Source organism: Salmo salar, chromosome ssa25 (assembly GCF_905237065.1).
Source record: "Salmo salar chromosome ssa25, Ssal_v3.1, whole genome shotgun sequence".
NCBI classification, from domain to species: domain Eukaryota; kingdom Metazoa; phylum Chordata; class Actinopteri; order Salmoniformes; family Salmonidae; genus Salmo; species Salmo salar.
Genome location: NC_059466.1, coordinates 26,057,572 through 26,083,210, shown reverse-complemented (window position 1 = coordinate 26,083,210; position 25,639 = coordinate 26,057,572). Strand labels below are relative to the sequence as shown.

The window sequence follows — 25,639 nt, the reverse complement described above, 5'->3', positions numbered from 1 at the left end:
TGTCCCACACACCACCCGCCAACCCCTCTTTTACGCTACTGCTACTCTCTGTTCATCATATATGCATAGTCACTTTAACCATATCTACATGTACATACTACCTCAATCAGCCTGACTAACCAGTGTCTGTATGTAGCCTCGCTACTTTTATAGCCTCGCTACTGTATATAGCCTGTCTTTTTACTGTTGTTTTATTTTTTACCTACCTATTGTTCACCTAATACCTTTTTTTGCACCTCGAAAATAGAGGATCTCTGCTGTAACGTGACATTTTCTAAGGCTCCCATAGGCTCTCAGAAGGCGCCAGAATGGGGAATGATAACTCTGCAGTCCCTGGGCGAAAAACAGTAAGGCTTTTGGAAAGTGGTCGTTCTGAGAACAATGACACTGGCGCACGCGTGCATGTGAAGACTCCATTTTCTATTTTCAGTGTTTGAATGAAAACAAGGTCTCCCGGTTGGAATATTATCGCTATTTTACGAGAAAAATCGCATAAAAATGGATTCTAAACAGCGTTTGACATTTGAATTGAATTTTTTTGTCACGATACGCGCCGGCGCGTCACCCTTTGGATAGTGTCTTTAACGCAGGAACAAAACGCAGCTATTTGAATATAACTATGGATTATTTGGAACCAAAACAACATTGGGTGTTGAAGTAGAAGTCCTGGGAGTGCATTCTGACGAAGAACAGCAAAGGTAATCCAATTTTTCTTATAGTAAATCTGAGTTTGGTGAGTGCCAAACTTGGTGGGTGTCAAAATAGCTAGCCATGATGGCCGGGCTATCTACTCAGATTATTGCAAAATGTGCTTTCACCGAAAAGCTATTTTTAAAATCGGACACTGCGATTGCATAAAGGAGTTCTGTATCTATAATTCTTAAAATAATTGTTATGTTTTTTGTGAACGTTTATCGTGAGTAATTTAGAAAATTCACCGGAAGTTTTCGGTGGGTATGCTAGTTCTGAACGTCACATGCTAATGTAAAAGCTGGTTTTTGATATAAATATGAACTTGATTGAACAAAACATGCATGTATTGTATAACATAATGTCTTAGGAGTGTCATCTGATGAAGATCATCAAAGGTTAGTGCTGCATTTAGCTGTGGTTTTGGTTTTTGTGACATTATATGCTAGCTTGAAAATGGGTGTGTGATTATATCTGGCTAGGTACTCTCCTGACATAATCTAATGTTTTGCTTTCGTTGTAAAGCCTTTTTGAAATCGGGCAATGTTGTTAGATAACGGAGAGTCTTGTCTTTAAAATGGTGTAAAATAGTCATATTTTTGAAAAATTGAAGTTTTTGGATTTTTGAGGTGTTTGTAATTCGCGCCACGCTTTATCATTGGATATTGGGGAGGCGTTCCGCTAGCGGAACATCTAGATGTAAGAGGTTTTAAGCTGAATATAAGCCGCACCCACTGAATTTAAAAAATATTATTATTTTGAACATAAATAAGCCGCACATGTCTATAAGCCGCAGGTGCCTACCGGTACATTGAAACAAATGAACTTTACACAGGCTTTAACGAAACACGGCTTGTAACAAAAATAAATAGGCTTTAACGAAACACGGCTTGTAACAAAAATAAATAGGCTTTAACGAAACACGGCTTGTAACAAAAAATTAAAAATTAGCAGTAAGCTTTAGTTGTCTTTTTGCACTGAGTCAATTCCTCACGCTGCTGTTTCCAACGTCTTATCATTGACTCATTAAGACCAAGCTACCGTGCAGCAGCTCTATTTCCTTTTCCAACAGCCAGATCAATTGCCTTCAACTTGAAAGCTGCATCATATGCATTTCTCCGTTTCCTTGCCATGATGAGGGTGACAAAATGACTACCGTAATCAGAATGATGGGAAGTTTGAGAGCGCTCGATTTAATCTAAACAGTAAACAAAAAAGTTGTTTGACCTTAACCCGTTCGGCAATTTCATTGGTCTAATGAAAGCTTCATGCCGCCAAAAAACTGAGCACGTCACAGAATGTGAAAGCGGGAAAAATCCATATATTAGCCGCGTCATTGTTTAAGCCGGAAGGTTCAAAGCTGGGAAAAAAGTTGCGGCTTATAGTCCGGAATTTACGGTATTCCGAGTCATGTGAAATCCATAGATTAGGGCCTAATTAATTTATTTCTATTGACTGATTTCCTTATATGAACTGTAACTCAGTAAAATCTTTGAAATTGTTGAATTTTGCGTTTATGTTTTTGTTCAGTATTAGATGTGTGTCCTGGATTTGACTGCGACTGAGAGACAGCTGAACTGACTCGGTATTTATAAACTAGCTGATGTTGATGTCATATCCCAGATATCACTTTTTCAGAAAATGTATGCCTTTAATACCAGGTAAATATAGTTTTACCAACATGTTTGTCTTTAATTGGGGAGATTTGATAGTGATATATATATAAGATTGAAGCACCCTCTCTATTTCGGTGTCTATTTCTGCTCTCCCTCTCTCTCCTCACCTAAAAGCACATTGAGTTCCAGTGGTTGTGATATTTAGTTCAGCTCCCTTTACAACAGTACTGGCTGGCAGCAGGCGTACTCTAGGGAGGTAGACTGAACAACCCACTTTCTATTATTCAGACAGAAAGAGAGGTGGGTAAATAATGGGTGGGGAGGCATGAGAAGGGTGAGGATGGGTAGCCGTGTCCGATGTGGAATCTACATACTGCTTCAGACACCCGATCCCCCCCCTTTCCACCAGATGTCCTTCTTGCCATCCAGGCTCTGCTCAGTATTGCTACATATTCATTCCCTCTACCCCAGTGTTGTAGAGAAGGATCAGTCCACTAGAGGATGCTGTTTCAGCCAGATGGACTCAGCAACACTCACCTCATGGACCATCAACACCACATGCTCTTTAATCAGCCCTGTGGGGCTCCAGGAATCTGAACCCCAAGCCTTCTGTCCTTATCCCACGTCCCTGTCACAAACACTCCAATGCTGGCTACAGTCTGAGGCGGTCTGGGTATTTCTGGAAGTCTGCCACCGGCACAGCACAAAGTGACCTTCGCAGCAGACCAGGCAGACAGAGAGAGAGAGAGCCTTTAGACTTTTTGTATTTCTTTAATGCTACATCCTCATTTCATTTAATTAAAACCTCACCCCCCCACCCCCCTTTAAAAAACGAATATCCCTTCTGCTGCATACTCACCTTGCCTTCTACCCCACGATACAAAACAACACTAAACATCACAATAACCAAAGCCTCACCACTTCTACAACCGTATATCCAACCCATCTTCCCCAGCTGTACAGTCGGCCCCCCGACACACCATATCTCCTGAAACATCTCCACACTGTTTATCATTTTATATGGCTGGGTTGTGGAAGATAGCCTCCTCCCACACCCACAGCCCAGGCTCTCCATCCCCTTCTCGTATGGGCCTTAGCAGCTGCCAGGCTTTCAGCACCGCAGAGTAAAAATCAGAGAGATCTGTTGTACTCAGCCTCTCCAGCCTCATGAGGAAAATCCTAATCCGCCAGCTCTCCCTCATCCCTCCAGCTGACATCAGTATGCAGCCACCCTGCTCTCCAGTTCCACCAGGCCCTGTTCTCCTTCGTGGACGGACATACAACACTGCCGCCCTCACCTAGTGATGGCCCGACCAAAAAAGATCCACCAGCTTGCGTTGTAGGTCTGGGGGGTTGAGGACAGCCAGTTTATGCCACAGTGCCCAACAGCCTATTGCTGTAATTCCTGGACATGTAAAACCGATCGAGTCGGGCTGCACTCACCCTAGCCCCAAAGACCTTCACCCATGTATACTGTTTTGTGATGTCCAGTTCTGTAAACATCCACTAGGTCAATTAATGATGTCCCTTATCACCCCCGCCATCCACCAGCGTCTCCTCAGGCGCTACCTGTGAGAAAAACCCTGTTATTAATTTCTGCTTTTACTACAAGCACTCTACCGCTACACATCTCCTTTGAGGAACACATTTTTACGGCCAGACCCGGTGCAAAAAGAAGAGAGAGAGTCTGTTTTATGGTCTGTCTACCAAAAGTGCTGGGAGAAAGGGTTGAATGATGATGAAGGGTCTTCTTTGTGGAGGTTTAAGGTTGTTCTAGTCATAAATAAGGAGAGATTTATAACCTTGGTGGGATACAGGCAGAGTGACCATGTCTGCATCACTATTCCCTATATTGTGCACTTTTGACCAAAGCCCTATGGCCTTTTATACATGTAGGTGCGTGCACCAATTGGGACACACACAATGTCTTTATATCCGGTAAGGGAAGATGTGATCAGACACACCCAATGCTGCATTTGTGAGAATTTGATAAAGGGCCTGAAATCAGTCCGATACAACAAGACCCTAAGCAGAGTTTTAACCTTGCAGTATAGTCTTTGACCGCATCTTCCCACCACGGTCATAAAGAGATGGGCCGACCCATATTAACAAAGCATCTCAGAGTACGAGTGCTTTAAAATACTAAACTGATCCTAGAACAGCACTCCTACTCTGGGACATTTTGTGAATACAGGCCCATGTCTTTGGTTGGAAGATACTGTCTGGTGAGGGTGTAGAGTAGGGCTTTTCCTAGCCCTAATATGGCTGTGGCCTCCATTACTGTGGATAGTGTGTGCGTGCATGTATGTATGTATGTATGTATGTATGTATGTATGTATGTATGTATGTATGTATGTATGTATGTATGTATGTATGTATGTATGTATGTATGTATGTATGTATGTATGTATGTATGTATGTATGTATGTGTGTGTGTGTGTGTGTGTGTGTGTGTGTGTGTGTGTGTGTGTGTGTGTGTGTGTGTGTGTGTGTGTGTGTGTGTGTGTGTGTGTGTGTGTGTGTGTGTGTCATCCCAGCAAACATTACCCCATTGGACCCATGTGGTTATTTGGTGGGCAAGGTGAACAGGGGCTATTTCACACCAAGCCCACACCAGCCAAACACGGGCTAACCCAGACCAAGCCCACACCAGCCAAACACGGGCTAACCCAGACCAAGCCCACACCAGCCAAACACGGGCTAACCCAGACCAAGCCCACACCAGCCAAAGACGGGCTAACCCAGACCAAGCCCACACCAGCCAAACACGGGCTAACCCAGACCAAGCCCACACCAGCCAAACACGGGCTAACCTAGACCAAGCCCACACCAGCCAAACACGGGCTAACCCAGACCAAGCCCACATCAGCCCGACACCGGCTAGCCGACAACAAGCCTACACCAGCCCAGCACAGGCTAGCCAACACCAGACCAACATGGGCCAGCCCACACCAAGCCCAACACAGGCTAGCCCACACCAAGCCCAAAATGGGCGAGCCCCCACCAATCCCAGCACAGACTAGCCCACATCAAGCACAGCTACTTCATAATGTAGAGAAGGGTGCTCATTTGAATATTTGGGGGCGTGGTTTGCAAATACCGTAATTGATGTTGTTAAGTAAAAAAAATAACAAGGTAAAAATTTGCTTACACAATTCAAACCAATGAAGGTTCGGAACTAAGAATAATATTTTTTTAGATAGAACCTTATAGGGTTGTGGGTTTGATTCTCATGGGGGACCAGTATGAAAAAGTACAAAAATGTATGCACTCACGATGGTAAGTCGCTCTGGATAAGAGCGCCTGCTAAATAACTAAAATATCAATATAAAATGAAACCATGGCTATGTTTTAACATAATGCTCAGAGACTTGTGTATGTCTGTTCATCAAATCACATTTTATTGGTCACATACACATACAGTATTTAGCAGATGTTATTGCGGGTGGAGTGAAATGCTTGTGTTCCTAACCAATAGTGCAGTAGTACAGTGAGGGAAAAAAGTATTTGATCCCCTGCTGATTTTGTACGTTTGCCCACTGACAAACAAATGATCAGTCTATAATTTTAATGGTAGGTTTATTTGAACAGTGAGAGATAGAATGACAACAAAAAAATCCAGAAAAACGCATGTCAGAAATTTTATAAATTGATTTGCATTTTAATGAGGGAAATAAGTATTTGACCCCCTCTCAATCAGAAAGATTTCTGGCTCCCAGGTGTCTATTATACAGGTAAGGGGCTGAGATTAGGAGCACACTCTTAAAGGGAGTGCTCCTAATCTCAGTTTGTTACCTGTATAAAAGACACCTGTCCACAGAAGCAATCAATCAGATTCCAAAACTCTCCACCATGGCCAAGACCAAAGAGTTCTCCAAGGATGTCAGGAACAAGATTGTAGACCTACACAAGGCTGGAATGGGCTACAAGACCATCGCCAAGCAGCTTGGTGAGAAGGTGACAACAGTTGGTGCGATTATTCGCAAATGGAAGATACACAAAAGAACTGTCAATCTCCCTCGGCCTGAGGCTCCATGCAAGATCTCACCTCGTGGAGTTGCAATGATCATGAGAACGGTGAGGAATCAGCCCAGAACTACACGGGAGGATCTTGTCAATGATCTCAAGGCAGCTGGGACCATAGTCACCAAGAAAACAATTGGTAACACACCACGTCGTGAAGAACTGAAATCCTGCAGCGCCCGCAAAGTCCCCCTGCTCAAGAAAGCACATATACCCGTCTGAAGTTTGCCAATGAACATCTGAATGATTCAGAGGACAACTGGATAAAAGTGTTGTGGTCAGATGAGACCAAAATGGAGCTCTTTGGCATCAACTCAACTCGCCGTGCTTGGAGGAGGAGGAATACTGCCTATGACCCCAAGAACACCATCCCCACCGTCAAACATGGAGGTGGAAACATTATGCTTTGGGGGTGTTTTTCTGCTAAGGGGACAGGACAACTTCATCGCATCAAAGGGACGATGGATGGGGCCATGTACCGTCAAATCTTGGGTGAGAACCTCCTTCCCTCAGCCAGGGCATTGAAAATGGGTCGTGGATGGGTATTCCAGCATGACAATGACCCAAAACACACGGCCAAGGCAACAAAGGAGTGGCTCAAGAAGAAGCACATTAAGGTCCTGGAGTGGCCTAGCCAGTCTCCAGACCTTAATCCCATAGAAAATCTGTGGAGGGAGCTTAAGGTTCGAGTTGCCAAACATCAGCCTCAAAACCTTAATGACTTGGAGAATATCTGCAAAGAGGAGTGAGACAAAATCCCTCCTGAGATGTGTGCAAACCTGGTGGCCAACTACAAGAAACATCTGACCTCTGTGATTGCCAACAAGGGTTTTGCCACCAAGTACTAAGTCATGTTTTGCAGGGGGGTCAAATACTTATTTCCCTCATTAAAATGCAAATCATTTTATAACATTTTTGACATGCGTTTTTCTGGATTGTTTTATTGTTATTCTGTCTCTCACTGTTCAAATAAACCTACCATTAAAACTATAGACTGATCATTTCTTTGTCAGTGGGCAAACATACAAAATCAGCAGGGGATCAAATACTTTTTTCCCTCACTGTATCTAACAATTCACAACAATACACACAAATCTAAAAGTAAAAGAATGGAATTAAGAAATATATAAATATTAGATTGAGCAATGTCGGAGTGGCATTGACTAAAATACAGTAGAATAGAATACAGTATATACATTCGAGATGAGTAAAGCAGTATGTAAACCTTATTAAAGTGACTAGTGTTCCATTATTAAAGTGGCCAGTGATTCCATGTCTATGTATATAGGGCAGCAGCCTCTAAGGTGCAGGGTTGCGTAACCGGGTGGAAACCAGCTAGTGATGGCTATTTAACAGTCTGATGGCCTAGAGATAGAAGTTGTTTTTCAGTCTCTCGGTCCTGGCTTTGATGCACCTATACTGACCTCGCTTTCTGGATGATAGCGGGGTGAACAGGCCGTGGCTCGGGGGGTTGATGTCCTTGATGATCTTTTTGGCCTTCCTGTGACCGGGTGCTGTAGGTGTCCTGGAGGGCAGGTAGTTTGCCCCCGGTGATGCGTTGGGCAGACCGCACCACCCTCTTGGGAACCCTGCGGTTGTGGGTGGTGCAGTTGTCGTACCAGGTGGTGATACAGCCCGACAGGATGCTCTCAATTGTACATCTGTAAAAGTTTGTGAGGGTTTTAGGGGCCAAGCCAAATTTCTTCAGCCTCCTGAGGTTGTTGAGCTTGATTTGCGCTTTCTTCACCACACTGTCTGTGTGGGTGGACCATTTCAGATCGTCAGTAATGTGTACGCAGAGGAACTTGAAGCTTTCCACCTACTCCACTGCTGTCCCGTCAATAAGGACGTGCTCCCCCTGCTGTTTCCTGAAGTCCACGATCAGCTCCTTTGTTTTGTTGACATTGAGTGAGATGTTATTTTCATGGCACCACTCTCCCAGGGCCCTCACCTCCTCCCTGTAGGCTGTCTCATCAATGTTGGTAATCAGGCCTACTACTGTTGTGTCGTCTGCAAACTTGATGATTAAGTTCGAGGCGTGCGTGGCCACACAATCACTGTTGAACAGGGAGTACAGGAGGGGGCTGAGCACGCACCCCTGTGGTGAGGATCAGCGAAGTGGAGGTGTTGTTTCATACCTTCACCACCTGGGGGCGTCCTGTCAGGAAGTCCAAGAAACAGTAGCACAGCGAGCTTAATGATGAGCTTGGATGGTGCTATGGTGTTGAATGCTGAGCTGTAGTCAATGAATAGCATTCTTTCATAGGTACTCCTCTCACTGCAGTGTGCAGTGAGATGTCGATTGCATTGTTTGTGGATCTATTGGGGCAGTAAGCAAATTGATGTGGGTCTAGGGTGTCAGGTAAGGTAGAGGTGACCTCTCAAAGCACTTCATGATGACAGACGTTACTGCTACGGGGTGATAGTAATTTTGTTCAGTTACCTTTGCTTTCTTGGGTACAGGAACAATGGTGGACATCTTGAAGCAAGTGGGGACAGCAGACAGGGATAGGGAGAGATTGAATATATCTGTAAACACTCCAGCCAGCTGGTCTGCACATGCTCTGAGGACGCGGCTAGGGATGCTGTCTGGGTCGGCAGCCTTGCGAGGGTTAACACGCTTAAATATATTACTCAGGTCGTCCAAGGAGAAGGAGAGCCCACAGTCCTTGGTAGCGGGCCGCATCGGTGGCACTGTGTTTTCCTCAAAGCGGGCAAAGAAGGTGTTTAGCTTGTCTGGAAGCAAGACTTCGGTGTCCGCGACGTGGCTGGTTTTCCCTTTGCAGTCCCTGATTGTCTGTAGACCCTGCCACATCCGTCTCGTGTCTGAGCTAGAAACAGAGCTGCCATATCTGTCGACGCCATCTTTACGGCAACAGATATATCATTTTGATGCTTACCCAGCCTGGTCTGTTCTGGAGTCAGTCACTACTATTCTGTTGATGGAATAGCAGTGGTTGGACTAAATGGCACTGTGGGGCTGGCTGTGTTGTATACTGTAAGCTGTAAGCACCGTACTGAAACAAGGCATTGGTCTTTGGTTCCATTATCTAGTGCTTTGCTTTGCCCACCAAGCTCCTGGCCTGTGATTGGCTGAATCGATATCCTCTCTGTTGCTGTTTATTAGATTTTTTATCCCATGTTGCCCGTGGGCAATCTTCCTCTCAGTGGGGTGCTGTGGCGATGAGGCTACTGTGCTCTGACTTCAGAGAGCTGGCCTGTACTCTTGGGCACACACACACACACACACACACACACACACACACACACACACACACACACACACACACACACACACACACACACACACACACACACACACACACACTCACTCAATGAGCAGGAGGGCATTATCCTCTGTCCTTTGACCCATACAACAGATTTACTGTGAACATATCTATTTCCTCCCTGTGATTGGTTCACAATATTGCATGTTGCTTTATACTACCTATTGACAAATTACGATTTGTTGTGTGTATGTCTGTGTGCATGCCGCATGTGTGTGTGTGTGGGTCATATATATTTCCCTGGGTTGTACAGAGGTGCTATGGTTGACAGCAGCTCCATGAAGTTCTATTGATTTCTCAGAGAGGGCTGAGGCTCTATTTCATGTCACTGGTGCAGCTAGCTGTGAATCAAAACAGGATGACACCAAGGCAGGCAGCAGCAGCCGACACCTTCAGTGTCTGTGTAACTCAATCACAGCCCTGTGTATGAGAGTGTGGAGAGAGAGAGAGAGAGAGAGAGCGAAAGAGAAAGAGAGAGAGCGAAAGAGAAAGAGAGAGAGCGAAAGAGAAAGAGAGAGAGCGAAAGAGAAAGAGAGAGCGAAAGAGAGAGAGAGCTGCCCTGTGATCTGATGTCCATAAACCAGCTCTCCAGTCTGTCTATAGATGTGGGGAGATGTGGTGATTCGTGACCCGAGGCGTGACCCGAGGCGAAACAGTGTTTTGAATTTGAATGATGTCCTTTGGTTTTCCTCCACCCCATCAATACCTTCTGTATCCCTACCAAAGTGTTTATAAGCATTATGTGCCACCATTATTATAAAGACAGTGACATGACCATACTATCACAGTTTCTTTTCATACCCCATCTAAGGAACACATTGTATAGTCTCTTCTCCCTGCCAAACTGTTAATAGCCATTGTGCCATAACACCTAAAAAACGGCTGTGGCGATTCTTGTGTTAATAGCCATTATGCCACCACTATTATTGGCCATGACATGACCATATACTCATACTGCAGCTCACCCTGTCCTCCAACCTCTCTGTGGGTGTGTGTCTCGAGGGGGTTGGGGAAAAAACAGAAAAATTCATCTCTCTGTACAGTGACGATAGAAATAAAGTAATAAGCACCTTCTTCTCCCAGCCATAAGGAAAGACCTCCCTGGCCGCAACTGACCCCCATCATGGCAGACAGTCACCAACCTGAGGACAGCTACCCCCATTGGGACCCGTCGGGGGCACAGGACCCCTCTCCCCCCCCAGCCCACGGGGCTAACGGCTACCCCCCCTCCTACAGGGCGTGCCAGCCAGGGACGGCCCATGGAGCAGCACCCCCCTCCTACACCTCCCGAGAGAACGGCTTCAACGGAGACCATGCAGTTACAGCTGGTAAGGACACCTGATATCTGAGACTCAGGGACAGAGCTTTTATAACTACTGTATTATACCCACAAACTTAATCTGTATTGACCAGTATTGTCAAAACTGTGTGTGTCTATACAATCTGCCCGAGTTGTACCTGTCAATTAGAATACACACACACACACACACACACACACACACACACACACACACACACACACACACACACACACACACACACACACACACACACACACACACACACACACACACACACACACACAGGGGTTGGTCATTCTGTTTGGTTGGTCTTTCTGAGTGTGTGTGCGTGTGTGGGTCCAGCAGGCACTAAGCGGGCCCCTACCTCTCACTGTGTGGGTCCAGCAGGCACTAATCAGGCCCCTACCTCTCGCTGTGTGGGTCCAGCAGGCACTAAGCGGGCCCCTACCTCTCACTGTGTGGGAGGAACAGTGAACATTGAAGCACCCTTAGTAGATTCATTATCCATTATTACTGTGGCAATTAAGGGTGAAAATCTCTGTTTTCCCAGAGCGAGACACACACAAACACACACACCCCTCTCCACACACACACTGACTATACCCTGCTCCGTTCACTCCTCTTGTTGCCATGGCAGCGGCTCCTCTACAATTTAGTTTGCCAAAGCTCTATTGTTTTGTCTATTGTCCCTGCAATCTTTCTGCCTTTACATTTCTATTTCTGCTGACACACAGAACCTACTACTACCTACTACCTCCACTGTCCACCATTTACAGAACAGAAACCCATTCAACATCTCTGACAGGAGTCGTAGTACCTCTATTTTAACTGCAGTATGTTGCCAGGACCAGACCTTTCATGTCTATCATTCATTTAGACAGCATCAGTCACCTAGCCTGTTAGATTGAATACCATGCACTGTTGAAGAGCAGACTTGCCATACTATTGGTCAAGAAGAAGCAGTAAGGAAGTCAGCCAAAGAGTATCTTCTGATTTATCACCACAAGTACACTGTACCCTGTGGGATGAGCTCCATTAGTATCTAGCCTGGATAGTGTGGCTAGTGCTCAAATAGTCTGTTTCAAACATTGCCTAGAGCATCTGTTAATCAACGTCCATTTACAATTTTGTTGACATTTAATTCCCACGCTCAGTAGCGATGGAACGTATAATTACAACTGTCTTTCAAAGACATTGACTTTTAGCGAGGTCACTGAAGCCGCTGTACTAGTATGTGTTGTCTAAATGCCAAGTGCTTTCTATGGTCTTCAGGTAAGTGTTCGGCATATAAAGAATATGATGTACATTTATTTCACAGAGTTTTGAATCCTTTTACTTATGCAAACACATAATCCAGCTCCACCCAACCATTACAGAACACTGCATGACACAATGACATTATATTGTGTTATGTATTATGTTTAAAAAATATATATATTTCACCTTTATTTAACCAGGTAGGCCAGTTGAGAACAAGTTCTCATTTACAACTGCGACCTGGCCAAGATAAAGTAAAGCAGTGCGACACAAACAACAACACAGAGTTACACATGGAATAAACAAATGTACAGTCAATAACACAATAGAAAAGTCTATATACAGTGTGTGCAAATGGCGTAAGGAGGTAAGGCAATAAATAGGCCATAGTAGCGAAGTAATTACAATTTAGCAAATGAACACTGGAGTGATAGATGTGCAGATGATGATGTGCAAGTAGAAATACTGGTGTGCAAAAGAGCAAAAAAGTAAATAAAAACAATATGGGGACGAGGTAGGTAGTTGGATGGGCTATTTACAGATGGGCTATGTACAGCTGCAGCGATCTGTAAGCTGCTCAGATAGCTGATGCTTAACTTTAGTGAGGGAGATATAAGTCTTCAACTTTAGCGATTTTTGCAATTCGTTCCAGTCATTGGCAACAGAGAACTGGAAGGAAAGGCGGCCAAAGCAGGTGTTGGCTTTGGGGATGACCAGTGAGATATACCTGCTGGAGCACGTGCTACGGGTGGGTGTTGTTATGGTGACCAATGAGCTGAGATAAGGCGGAGCTTTACCTAGCAAAGACTTATAGATGACCTGGAGCCAGTGGGTCTGGCGACGAATATGTAGCGAGGGTGTGGGAGGTGGGACAAAAGAGGTATCTGAGGCATGTTGAGTGGGACTAGGGGCTTCGCAGTAAACTAAAACAATGATAACTATCCTAAACAACAGTATACAAGGCATATTGACATTAGAGAGAGACATAAAGCGAGGCATAAAGCAATCACAGGTGTTGATTGGGAGAGCTAGCTAAGACAACAATGGGTAAGACAACAATTTGTAAGACAACAGCAGCTAATCAGCTAAGACAACAACAGGTAAAATGGTGATGAATGGGCAGAGAGGGTCAGTTAACTACACACAGGGCCTGAGTTCGAGGCTGGGGCCGACAGATAAACAAAATGGAGTACCGTGATTAATGAACAGTCCAGCAGGCATCAGCTATGTAGCCAAGTGATCATAGGGTCCAGTGAACAGCAATAGATGAAACAGGGAAGCCGCTAGGTAGTCGTTGTACTGCATGCTGTTGGGTTGAACTAGGGTGATTGCGTTGAAAAGAGACGTGTAATGTCCTTGAGCAACAAAGATTTGTCCATGGCTTCAAAGAACTAAAGCATGGACCTGAAGATGTAAAGAGGTATTACCCTATTAGGCCTGCTGTGTCCACTGGATATGTGAGACGTGTAGTTTGTATACCTGCCGCATTGCTTGTCATCCAATGTAGTATGCTGTGAACATTTAGAGACATTCACGTCTGTATAACACTTCAAAACAAACTGTAATGTAATTTCAATATTAGCTATACTGTTAATAACCACCAACGTTATCTGTGTATTGGGTTTTAGGATGGTGTTAACTGATGTTTGACTCTGTTGTTTTGACTCTTGTCTGTTGGGGTGGTTGTGGAGGACACAGTTGTCATGGTTTTCTTTTGAAGTGGTTGTGGAGGACACAGTTGTCATGGTTTTCTTTTGAAGTGGTTGTGGAGGACACAGTTGTCATGGTTTTCTTTTGAAGTGGTTGTGGAGGACACAGTTGTCATGGTGTTCTGTTGAGGTAGTTGTGGAGGACACAGTTGTCATGGTTTTCTGTTGAGGTAGTTGTGGAGGACACAGTTGTTATGGTTTTCTGTTGAGGTAGTTGTGGAGGACACAGTTGTTATGGTTTTCTGTTGAGGTAGTTGTGGAGGACACAGTTGTCATGGTTTTCTGTTGAGGTAGTTGTGGAGGACACGGTTGTCATGGTGTTCTTGAGCTTCACCATGTATAGGGGTACAGTTATTCAGTCAATTAGTCAGTCAGTACCTTTGGCAGCATCATGTTGGGGATGGGTGTGGCAGCTGAGCTCTCACAGACATTGAGAGAGAGGGGAGATGAGGGGAGGGACTGAGGATGGGAACAGAGCAACCAAAGCTCAGAATTAGACCGGGCCCATACCACTTAGGTTGTGTGTTGCTGTGGCAACAGCTCCGTTCCCTTCACACAGAGTTTTGGCGGTGGTATCTCGCCGGCTGTCTCTCTCTCTCTCTCTCTCGCTTTCGCTCTCTCTCTCTGCCCTCCCTCTATCTCTCTCTCTCTCTCTCTCTCTCTCTCTCTCTCTCTTTCTCCCCTCTCCACCCTGCGGTGAGGTGCAAGCCTGCGTTTGGCAGTGTGTCTGACTCTGTGGCTGCCTCAGGTCTCTACTCAAGGGGAGTCCGTTTTCGCTTTGGTCTACTGGTCTAGTCTGGTCTGACCAGTACAGGTAATAAAAAAACCTTTTCTGTCCTGGTAGTGCAGCTCAGTACAGCATTGTCTGCATGCCTGGGAGGATTGTAGTTGTGGCTTTGGATTAGAATATAACTGTTCTTCTCTTTTATATTGGGGTTTTATTGACATATAATGTGCCTTATTTTTATTTGTTCATGTTTTTTATTTATTTATTAATATGTTAAGGCCAATGAGACAAACTTGGTAAGAGAAGTATGAGCTGTCACTGTAAACGGGTTTTTGACTCAACATCATTCTGTCGGGAAGGGCTGAAACAACACTGAAGAAGACAGCTATCATTAGAATTAGAGTAGACAGTAGATGTGTTTATTGTGCTGTGTGTGTGTGTGTGTGTGTGTGTGTGTGTGTGTGTGTGTGTGTGTGTGTGTGTGTGTGTGGTTTGTGTGGTTTGTGTCTGTCAGCTAGTAAACTGCTGTTTCACTGGAATGAACCCAACGACCTGGTGATGCTGTGTGTGTGCATGTGTGTGTGTGCATGTGTGTGTTGGAGGTGTGTGTGAGCATGTGTCGTTGTGTGCCTTTGAGGCAGAATTTGATCTGGATGCAGGACACATCACTGCCCAGTCTGTGAGGAGGGAGGGAGTGGAGAGGTAGTGGGTATCTGTCTAGGTGAGGGCATATCTGTCTGTTTGGAGGGAGGGAGGGAGGGAGGGAGTATCTGTCTAGGTGAGGGCATGTCTGTCTGTTTGGAGGAGGGAGGGAGGAGGGAGGGAGGGAGGGAGGGAGGGAGGGAGTATCTGTCTAGGTGAGGGCATATCTGTCTGTTTGGAGGGGAGGGAGGGAGGGAGGGAGTATCTGTCTAGGTGAGGGCATGTCTGTCTGTTTGGAGGGAGGGAGGGAGGGAGGGAGTATCTGTCTAGGTGAGGGCATGTCTGTCTGTTTGGAGGGAGGGAGGGAGGGAGGGAGTATCTGTCTAGGTGAGGGGCATGTCTGTCTGTTTGGAGGGAGGGAGGGAGGGAGTATCTGTCTAGGTGAGGGCATGTCTGTCTGTTTGGAGGGAGGGAGGGAGGGAGGGAGTATCTGTCTAGGTGAGGGCATGTCTGTCTGTTTGGAGGGGAGGGAGGGAGTATCTGTCTAGGTGAGGGCATATCTGTCTGTTTGGAGGGAGGGAGGGAGGGAGTATCTGTCTAGGTGAGGGCATGTCTGTCTGTTTGGAGGGGAGGGAGGGAGGGAGGGAGGTCAGGTGAGGGATGGGGAGGGAGGGAGGGAGGGAGTATCTGTCTAGGTGAGGGCATGTCTGTCTGTTTGGAGGGAGGGAGGGAGGGAGTATCTGTCTAGGTGAGGGCATGTCTGTCTGTTTGGAGGGAGGGAGGGAGGGAGGGAGTATCTGTCTAGGTGAGGGCATGTCTGTCTGTTTGGAGGGAGGGAGGGAGGGAGTATCTGTCTAGGTGAGGGCATGTCTGTCTGTTTGGAGGGGAGGGAGGGAGGGGAGGGAGTATCTGTCTAGGTGAGGGCATGTCTGTCTGTTTGGAGGGAGGGAGGGAGGGAGTATCTGTCTAGGTGAGGGCATGTCTGTCTGTTTGGAGGGAGGGAGGGAGGAGGTAGGTGAGGGCAGCTGGGAGGGAGGGAGGGAGGGAGGAGGGAGGGAGGGCAGTCTTGGAGGGAGGGAGGGAGGGAGGAAGGGAGTTCATCATAGCCAAGCTATGGGCTCTAGAATAGAATGGCGTTATGGTGTCAGGAATCAGGATAGAGACAAAGTAATAGAATGACTAGAAAGGGCATAACACCACTGACGATGGCAATTTGCTTTGCTTCTATGCGGACACTGAAAATGGCCCGTAAGGCTCTGGTTAAAAGAAGTACAACATAGGCAATAGGTTGCCGTTGAGACGCAGCCCTGGACTGTGTTTGTTGGAATGTCATGCTGTGTGGTTGATCTGCTAGGTCAATCTGACCGAGATCAAAGAGGCGAAGGCTGGACCAATAGAATGTGCGACCAATACAATTTGATTTGGAGGAATCTGTTAATACTTTCTCAGTGGCTCTGTGGTGAAATCATCTCTTCTTTTTCTTTTCCTCCCTGTCCACCTTTTGACTCTCCTGTTCTGCTCGTTAGAGCTACATCAGTGCATCAGGCACAACATCCCTGAGCTGGGAGGGATTGACAGTTTCATGATGTGATCTCAGGGTGGAGATCTGAGAGCGTTGACCAGTATCTGGTAGGCTGTTGATTGATGCTCCTGGATTTTCAGTATTGACTGTTCTGCTCTATTTTTTGACTACTTGGCATGTATAACTCCTACTGAAGTCGTTAAAACAAACTCGCTCAGGTTTTTACGTTTTCTTGAATAGCTTCTGTTTATTAATGGATTAAACTGACTGTAATGACAGTTGGGTTTGGCAATGCTATGTATTTGTCCATGTGTGTATGACAGTCATTTTCTCTGTAAAATGGAACCACAGAAAGCAGGCTCATTTGAGTGGGTGAGTGTTTCCGGAAGACTTACGTATGTATGTGTGTGTGTTTGTGCATGTGTGTGTGCATGTGTGTGTGCATGTGAGTGTCTGGTGGGTGGAAAATGGTCCTGAAACAGCTCCACGTCGTGACAACAAAAGCTTTCCACCGCCAACTAACTAATCCCACTGTAATACACTGTTGCCATGTCAATTACACGGTTTAGGAGACTGACATTCTCAAAAACACTAAATTATGACAGTAAAACTCATGAGTGTAAAATAAAGGATGTTGTATGGATCTACAGTATATATTGTAGTCCATATGCACAGGAATCATGGATGTATGGCTCACTAAGGTTTACATTACAACATATATACACACACACACGCACACAAGTACACTCGCACGCACGCACGCACGCACGCACGCACGCACGCACACACGCACACACACACACACACACACACACACACACACACACATAAATCTATGTTCTTCTGACCTCAGTCCACTCCACATCGGTTTTACAATTACTTGACATCTTCTTTATCATTGTAGGTGGTTTAATTGCTATTTTAATCATTGTACTGTAAACCTATGTCTAATGGGTAAAGGTATCATCCAGATTAAATTGTTTGTGACCAGTGGAGGGTATCTGGGTCATGTTCATTAGTGCACACCATAGCAAACATTTTGCGACGAGAAACATGCTTCCGTTGCTTCCGTTTGGTTCCTAGTGAGTATAACCCTGGGCATCCCACACTGTTGTTGACTCAAAGTTATCAGCCAATCACAGGCCCATGCCCAGAGCCATTTCTGATTGGCCAGTAGGTTTGGCTGCTTCCTATCTGAACCAGTGTTTCCATGGTGATGCCTGCAGTTAAAATGCTGCCAATTCTACAAGTAAAGATTCCCTGTTTCAGTTTTGTAATTTTTTTGTCACCATGGTTCTCTGCATACTAAACCTTCAGCCTTAGATAGACAGAAAGCAATCATTAAATTAATTATCAATTAATAAGTACTGACCATAAGTTAATATTTCCTTGACACGCTATGATTAGCAAGATATAGTTGGTCTAGACATCACTGATGACTGTGGGTCCCTGTGTGTCTAACTGTGTGTGTGTATGTGTGTGTCTATGTGTGTGTGTGTCCCACAGAGCAAGTGTCTGCGCGAATCGTGCAGGAGGTGACAGCAGAAGCAGTGGCAGTACTGAAAGGAGAACAGGAGACAAGACTGCAGTCAGGTACACACACACACACACACACACACACACACACACACACACACACACACACACACACACACACACACACACACACACACACACACACACACACACACACACACGTCCCGGCCCACCCGTCTCTTCCATAGCTATAGCTATTCTGAAAGTGACACAGAAGTCCTTTTGGCTGATGTCAATGGACTAAAATGGTGCTGTTTGTGTGAGTGTGTGTGTGTGTTTGGGTACGTCTGTGTGTTTGGGTACGTCTGTGCGTGCGTAGGGGTTAGAGAGCAGTGCTTGGACTGGACAGCTGTCAGAGAAGATCTAACATGGTGGTAGTGGTGGGGGAGTAAGCCCAGAGCAAAGCAGAACAGATCCCAGATCAGCCATCTGGAGTCCACATAGCAACATTGACCCTTAACATGTAGTAGCCTCTCCAGGCACGTGCACAGATAAGGGTCTGCCTGAGCACCTGCCCCTTTGCCTTCCCACTCGCCAAGTGCCCTTTTGGGTGGTGGTATATATATTTAAAACATTTTTATAAAGTTTATGTCATTGTTGTTCTGAACCGACTGCCCCCAAGTCACCACCCCTACCATCAGTTGGTCTGCCCTGTACGGCGCTCACAGGCGCCCGGATGTGCCTTTTCCCAGTCTGCCCTGTACGGAGAATGCGTGCGCCCGGTATCCAAACATGCATGTCTTGAGATGAGGTCATCGGTCGAGTGTGTGTAGCGAGATACCTAGGTTAAATATAAACAGTACTGCCACAGCAGCATAACATTTGATTAATGCTTGATTTACATCGTCATCAATATTCACTCTGGTTGGCTGAAGCGCAGCAGCACTTCATCATTTATTTCTTATATCGAATCATAGCCCTGCGAAGGGTGCTGGAGGTTCTGCAGCACCCCTGGTATATAAAAATAAATGTTGTAAAGTTATAGTTATTTTTTTTATTTTAGCTGACCCTAACCGTTTCCCTAACATGAACCTAATTTTCATACCCTGTCAAACTGCTAATTATCCTATCAACTTCCAAAGAGGCCTATTGAGGGAATATTGTTTTACTAACTATACTGAACTTAAATATAAGTGCAACATGCAACAATTTCAAAGATATTAACGAGTTGTAGTTCATATAATGAAATCTGTCAATTGAAACAAATTCATTAGGCCCTAGTCTATAGAAATCACATGACTGGGCAGGGGCGCAGCCATGAGGGCCTGGGAGGGCATAGGCCCACCCACTGGGGAGCCATTCTCAGCCAATCAGAAATTGTTTTTCCCCAAAAAAGGGCTTTATTACAGACAGAAATACTCCTCAGTTTCATCAGCTGTCCGGGTGACTGGTCTCAAACGATCCCGACGGTGAAGAAGCCAGATGTGGCGGTCCTGGGCTGGCGTGGTTATACGTGGTCTGCCGTTGTGAGGCCAGTTGGACATACTACCAAATTCTCCAAAATGGCATTGGAAGCAGCTTATGGTAAATGAACATTCAGTTCTCTGGCAACAGCTCTGGTAGACATTCCTGCAGTCAGCATGCCAAATGCACGCTCCCTCAAAACTTGAGACATCTGTGGCATTGTGTTGTGTGACAAAACTGCCAATTTTAGTGTGGCCTTTTATTGTCCACAGCACAAGGTGCCCCTGTGTAATGATCATGCTGTTTAATCAGCTTCTTGATATGCCACAACTGTCCGGTGGATGGATTATCTTGGTAAAGGAGAAATGCTCACTAACAGGGATGTTAACTAATTTGTGCACAACATTTGAGAGAAATAAGCTTTTTGTGTGCGCATGGAACATTTCTGGGATCTTTTATTTCAGCTCATGAAACATGGGACCAACACTTACATGTTGAGTTTATATTTTTGTTCAGTATAATTAGGGATAGCCCCCTTTTATCAATTTTCGCCTAAATGACACACCCAAATCTAACTGCCTGTAGCTCAGGCCCTGAAGCAAGGATATGCATATTCTTGGTACCATTTGAAATGAAACACTTAGAAGTTTGTGGAAATGTGAATGAATTGAATGTAGGAGAATATAACACAATAGATCTGGTAGAAGAAAATACAAAGATAAACCAACCGGTATTTTTAAACCACCATATTTTAAATGCAACAGAAAGGTCACAGTTCCAGGCATCACTCTGGTTGTAATTCCGATAGTGTCCACAAGATGGAAGCAGTGTATGTGCAAAGTTTCAGATGGATAACTTGAAATATGAGTGAACTACAATACTTTTAGTGTGAAGTCCCCAGGTACATTTGGGGAAATCATGAAGGAGACATTCGCATTCAAATAAAAATCTTCTGCAAGAATATCGTCCAATCTGTATACTTGGACTTTGATTTAGCTTTCCAAGTATTAGTAGCCATATTATAAGTTCAACATTTGCAAAACAACCAGTTTTCATAACTTCATAACTCTGAATATTCTTATAATTTTGGTCCAAAATGAAAAGGCATGCTGTCATACAAGATTAGTAACTACATTTTACGACATATACATGGTTTCCGGATAATCCCGTAAAGCCCAGCTCATTGGCTATACAGCTAGCTTTGTTAAGCACCGATTGGTGATTAGTTGACAAAGATACAGTCGATCAAGTGATGACCGCCCTCGTCATCGGCGTGCCATGAAGGCGTCGTTCTCTGACCAAATATGGTGTCCTATAGGATATACTACACCCCTAATGATATAGTGAAGTCTTGTTACCTTCTAGGATCTCTGAGGAATACATACGAATGTGATTTGACTCGTTGAAACAACGTTTAAGGTGAGATTTTCACAGATTCCTTTCTTTGCAAATTAAACGAAGGAAATATAAAATCGATTGTGCATGCTTTATGGACCTTTTTAGGATATGAAACCAACACTTCATGTTATCTCTGGGACCCTTTGGATGATAAATCAGAGCAAGATTTCAGAATGTAAGTACACATTTCACCTTCAGAGGTGAATTTATCATACCTATTGCGGTGAAAAAAGTGTTTTGTTGTTAGGAGCTCTCCTCAAACATGGCATTTCTTCGCGGTAAAAGCTACTGTAAATTGGACAGTGCAGTTATTAACAAGAATTTAAGCTTTCAGCCGATATAAGACACTTATATGTACCAACATTTGTTGTTTCTCTCAAATCTGTGATCTTGACATAACGTGCTGAATGATTTACAACTGTCCTGTTGACGGAACGCCGATACTTAAAACGACAGAGATAGGCTTTTGGCATGGACGTGAAACTGGAAAGCTTTGTTAGGACTATCATGTCCTCCTCACAGTATATTACAACATGTTTGTCTCCATTCACCAAATCGATCCCGCTCCAGAGTGCAGGCCTCGGTGTAACACTCATTCCTTCGACGATAAACACGAATCCGACCATCACCCCTGGTGAAACAAAACCGCGACTCGTCAGTGAAAAGCACTTTTTGCTAGTCCTGTCTGGTCCAGCGACGGTGGGTTTGTGCCCATCAGCGATGTTGTTGCCGGTGATATCTGGTGAGGACCTGCCTTACAACAGGCCTACAAGCCCTCAGTCCAGCCTCTCTCAGCCTATTGCGGACAGTCTGAGCACTGATTGAGGGATTGTGCGTTCCTGGTGTAACTCGGGCAGTTGTTGTTGCCATCCTGTACCTGTCCCGCAGGTGTGATGTTCGGATGTACCGATCCTGTGCAGGTGTTGTTACACGTGGTCCCTGTTGCGCCGTTTTAGGCGTCTCACAGTACGGACATTGCAATTTATTGCCCTGGCCACAACTGCAGTCCTCATGCCTCCTTGCAGCATGCCTAAGGCACGTTCATGCAGATGAGCAGGGACCCTGGGCATCTTTCTTTAGTTGTTTTTCAGAGTCAGTAGAAAGGCCTCTTTAGTGTCCTAAGCTTTCATAACTGTGACCTTAATTGCCTACCGTCTGTAAGCTGTTAGTGTCTTAATGACCATTCCACAGGTGCATGTTCATTAATTGTTTATGGTTCATTGAACAAGCATGGGAAACCGTGTTTAAACCCTTTAGAATTAAGATCTGTGAAGTTATTTTGATTTTTACGAATTATCTTTGAAAGACAGGATCCTGAAAAAGGGATGTTTCTTTTTTTGCTGAGTTAATAATAACCAGCAGTGAGGACTCTGTCTGTCAGCAAATCTACATCTATGGAGTGTGGAGCTGACAGATATACATCAAAATGGGGATATACTGTAGAGGCTACAACAGAGCCAACAGAGGCTGTCTGTTGTAAACCTATTTGTATTACAGTAATCAATTTGTATTACTACTATTAGCTAATTCACTATTACAGTTGATAATATAAATGCAGCTTCTTGAAATTACCTTGCATTTCATGAAATTTTCACCAGAGAATCCTCACTGGAGGAATTACTCAGCGAAAAACAGCCATTGTAGTATTTATTCACATCTCTACTGTTCACAGAGAATGTCAAAGGAGCTTTAAAGGATTAACAGGAGAGACAGGTAGCGAGAGAGAGATAGAGAGAGACAGATAAAGAGGGAGAGAGCAGAAAGACTAATTGATTTCATCCTCTCCTCTCCAGGCTTAATCAGCTACTATCTCAACAGACACACAAAGGGTTGTCTAATAGTTAGCTGTTTTCAAACTTCACTCCTGATAAATTCTCATCTGTCCATGTTTGTCTGTCCCCATCTGTTTGTCTTTCTGTAGTTGAAGACACGGCAAACCTGCCCCCCTCTCCTCCTCCCTCACCTGCTGCTGAGCACTGCTTCAGACCCCTGGAGCAAGGTAAGGTCTAGAGGGAGGGAGGGAGGGAGGGAGGGAGGGAGGGAGGGAGGGAGGGAGGGAGGGAGAAAGAGAGAAATGGAGAGAGAGAGATAGAAATGGAGAGAGAGAGAGAGCGAGAGACTGTGAGTGAATGATATGTTATCATCAAGACTGTATGTGTTGTATTTGACTGTGCCGAGACCCTTGGAACCCCATTGCTGCTGCCTTGGAAGATACAGTATGTGACACCTTTGGGCGAACCAATCACAGAGGCTCCCTACCTGGATCATGTTGTTACACAGAAACCCAGGAAGTGTATCTTAGACATTCATTATCTTTCTGTGGAAGTAAACAGAAGTCTTCTCCCTCCTCCTCATCTTCCTTTTCCCACAGAATTAGAAATCATCTCACCTTCATCACTTCTTTACCTCAATCACTCCATCCACAAGCCCATACTCCTTTATCTTCCCCCCTTCCCTGACCATGCATCTTAGAATGCCAGTGCATGACCTTCGCATGACCTTGCCCCTCCTCACCCCCCATTGGCATCCTTCCTCCCCTTTAACTTTGATCATCCACCCCTACTATCCTTGCAGATATATCTCTGGTAGCCTGTTTGCCCTCCTAACCTCTTTTGTTTCCACTTATGTGTCTTTGTCTTTACTCTTCTGTCCTGCGTTTAAGCATGTCTTGTTGTTGGTTTTTCCTTGTTGTTGGACCATGCTTTTTTGTCTTCCTGGTTTGTTTCTGACTGTGCCTGGCCTGTTGTCTGTGTTTGTCTAGTCTACTCTGACTGCAGTGGACATGTGACCTATGACAGATTTTGTGGGAGAATCCAGCCATGCTCAGACAGACTGGTTATTGGTAGTTGAATTGACTTGTTAGCTACGTAGCTTCCTCTCTTCCTATATAATGAATCATAGCCATCTCCCTTATAAGAGAACACCTTGGCACCACTGTGCTACTGTATTAGGGGCAGTGACCAAACACCCAGCAAGCATGTAGTGGCCCACTAGCAGCACGCCGCTGAAACACTGTCTATCAGCACTGCAGCAGTCGGTTCACTAACACTAGCTTTCAATGAGTTTCATTGTTACATCGCTTTACATTGCTGTCTCTGTTACGTTGGTCTGACTGTGTGGTCCGCCCATCTTGTCTTCGAGTGGCAGGCTCCAAACTCACTTTCAGTTGCTGGTCACTGTCCTTGTGTCTTTGTCTTGTTGCCTCTCTCTCTCTGTCTCTCTCTCTCCCCCTAACACTACATCCCTCTATCCTCCCTCCCTCCCTCCCCCCTCCCTCCCCCCTCCCTCCCTCTCTCCCAGCGTGTTTCTCTCTGTGTGTATGTGCCTCTCCCTGCCCTCTCCCTCCCCCTCCCTCCCTCTCTCCCAGCGTGTTTCTCTCTGTGTGTATGTGCCTCTCCCTCCCCCCTCCCTCCCCCTCCCTCCCTCTCTCCCAGCGTGTTTCTCTCTGTGTGTATGTGCCTCTCCCTCCCCTCTCCCTCCCCCTCCCTCCCTCTCTCCCAGCGTGTTTCTCTCTGTGTGTGTGTCCAGATTTCCCCTGCAGTACGTTCTTCTGTTGTTTGTAGATGTAGGGGATGAGATGAAGGAGGCCTGCCCTCTCCGCCGCTTCCAAAATTCTCGGGAGAGGTGCAAGTTCCTCGCCCCCTCCATCTCTGTGTCTGTGCCCGAGGATGACCCCTACCACTCTGACGAGGAATACTATGATCATCCCTTGTTCAGCCCTGAGTGGGATCGCTCGGTCTCCTCTCGGCCCACAGTGCTGGCCGCTGCCTTTAGACAGATCCAAGGTGAACCGCGCATGGTTCCTCTACGTAACGCCATTCTTCCTTCCTATCGTCCCTTCTATCTTCCTCTTTCTCGGTTTTTACCCTGATCCACCTTTTCTGTGGTTTGACCAACAACCTCCGTCTTACCGTCTGTGTGTTTGTGTCCCTGTGGTGTGAATTAGCTCACGAATCTGAGCTTTCAGGTTTTTATAATCTAGTTTGTTTTCATTTCTATTTATTTCTCAATCAAAGCCATTTGTTCCCTTTAGTCAATGTTGGCTACGGAAGCCCCCCATACCTTCTGAAAGTAATCTGATAAATATAAGCATAATTTATCAAAGTGGTCCGATAAAGATAACTAATCAATAACTGTATTGATTCATAATTTGAATACAAACTGGGCTGAGGAAATTCTTAAACGTACATGTGCATACTTGCAAGGATGCATATCATGAAGTGTTCACATGTTTATGCATACAGGTCAAACAACGTCATATGCATATCATGTAAATAGAGTGGCATGCAGGTCCAAATGGCTTGCAGCAATATACAGTGGATTGTTGAGCATGATCTAAGACTTGTTTTATGCACGTTTTCCTCTCTGCCTGTCTGTGTCATCTTAATGCTTCATGCGTGTTGTGTGTCTGTCTGTCATCTCTCCCTCAAAGACAAACTCATCCCTGATCCCTCCCATCAGCCCCCTTCTCATGCATCCCACCACTGCCGTTACACACACACCCGTTGTAGATTATTATTCGATCAC

At 45.3% G+C, this 25,639-nt stretch overlaps 1 protein-coding gene across 17 annotated transcripts in view; it reads left to right on the top strand.

Annotated features, from left to right (window-relative positions):
- map2 (microtubule-associated protein 2) overlaps nucleotides 1-25,639 on the top strand; it is a 136,448-nt gene that overhangs the window by 68,691 nt on the left and 42,118 nt on the right. For 12 of the 17 annotated variants that reach the window (XM_045707555.1, XM_045707553.1, XM_045707559.1 and 9 more), the window contains exons 4-7: nucleotides 10,700-10,944; nucleotides 18,281-18,367; nucleotides 23,034-23,111; nucleotides 24,676-24,897. In XM_045707555.1, coding sequence (XP_045563511.1) covers nucleotides 10,740-10,944; nucleotides 18,281-18,367; nucleotides 23,034-23,111; nucleotides 24,676-24,897 — 592 coding nt within the window. In that variant the 5' untranslated portion in view covers nucleotides 10,700-10,739. Of the gene's footprint in view, nucleotides 1-10,699; nucleotides 10,945-14,430; nucleotides 14,698-18,280; nucleotides 18,368-23,033; nucleotides 23,112-24,675; nucleotides 24,898-25,639 lie in introns of those variants that run through there. The other 5 variants (XM_045707558.1, XM_045707562.1, XM_045707565.1 and 2 more) reach the window with 3 other exon arrangements.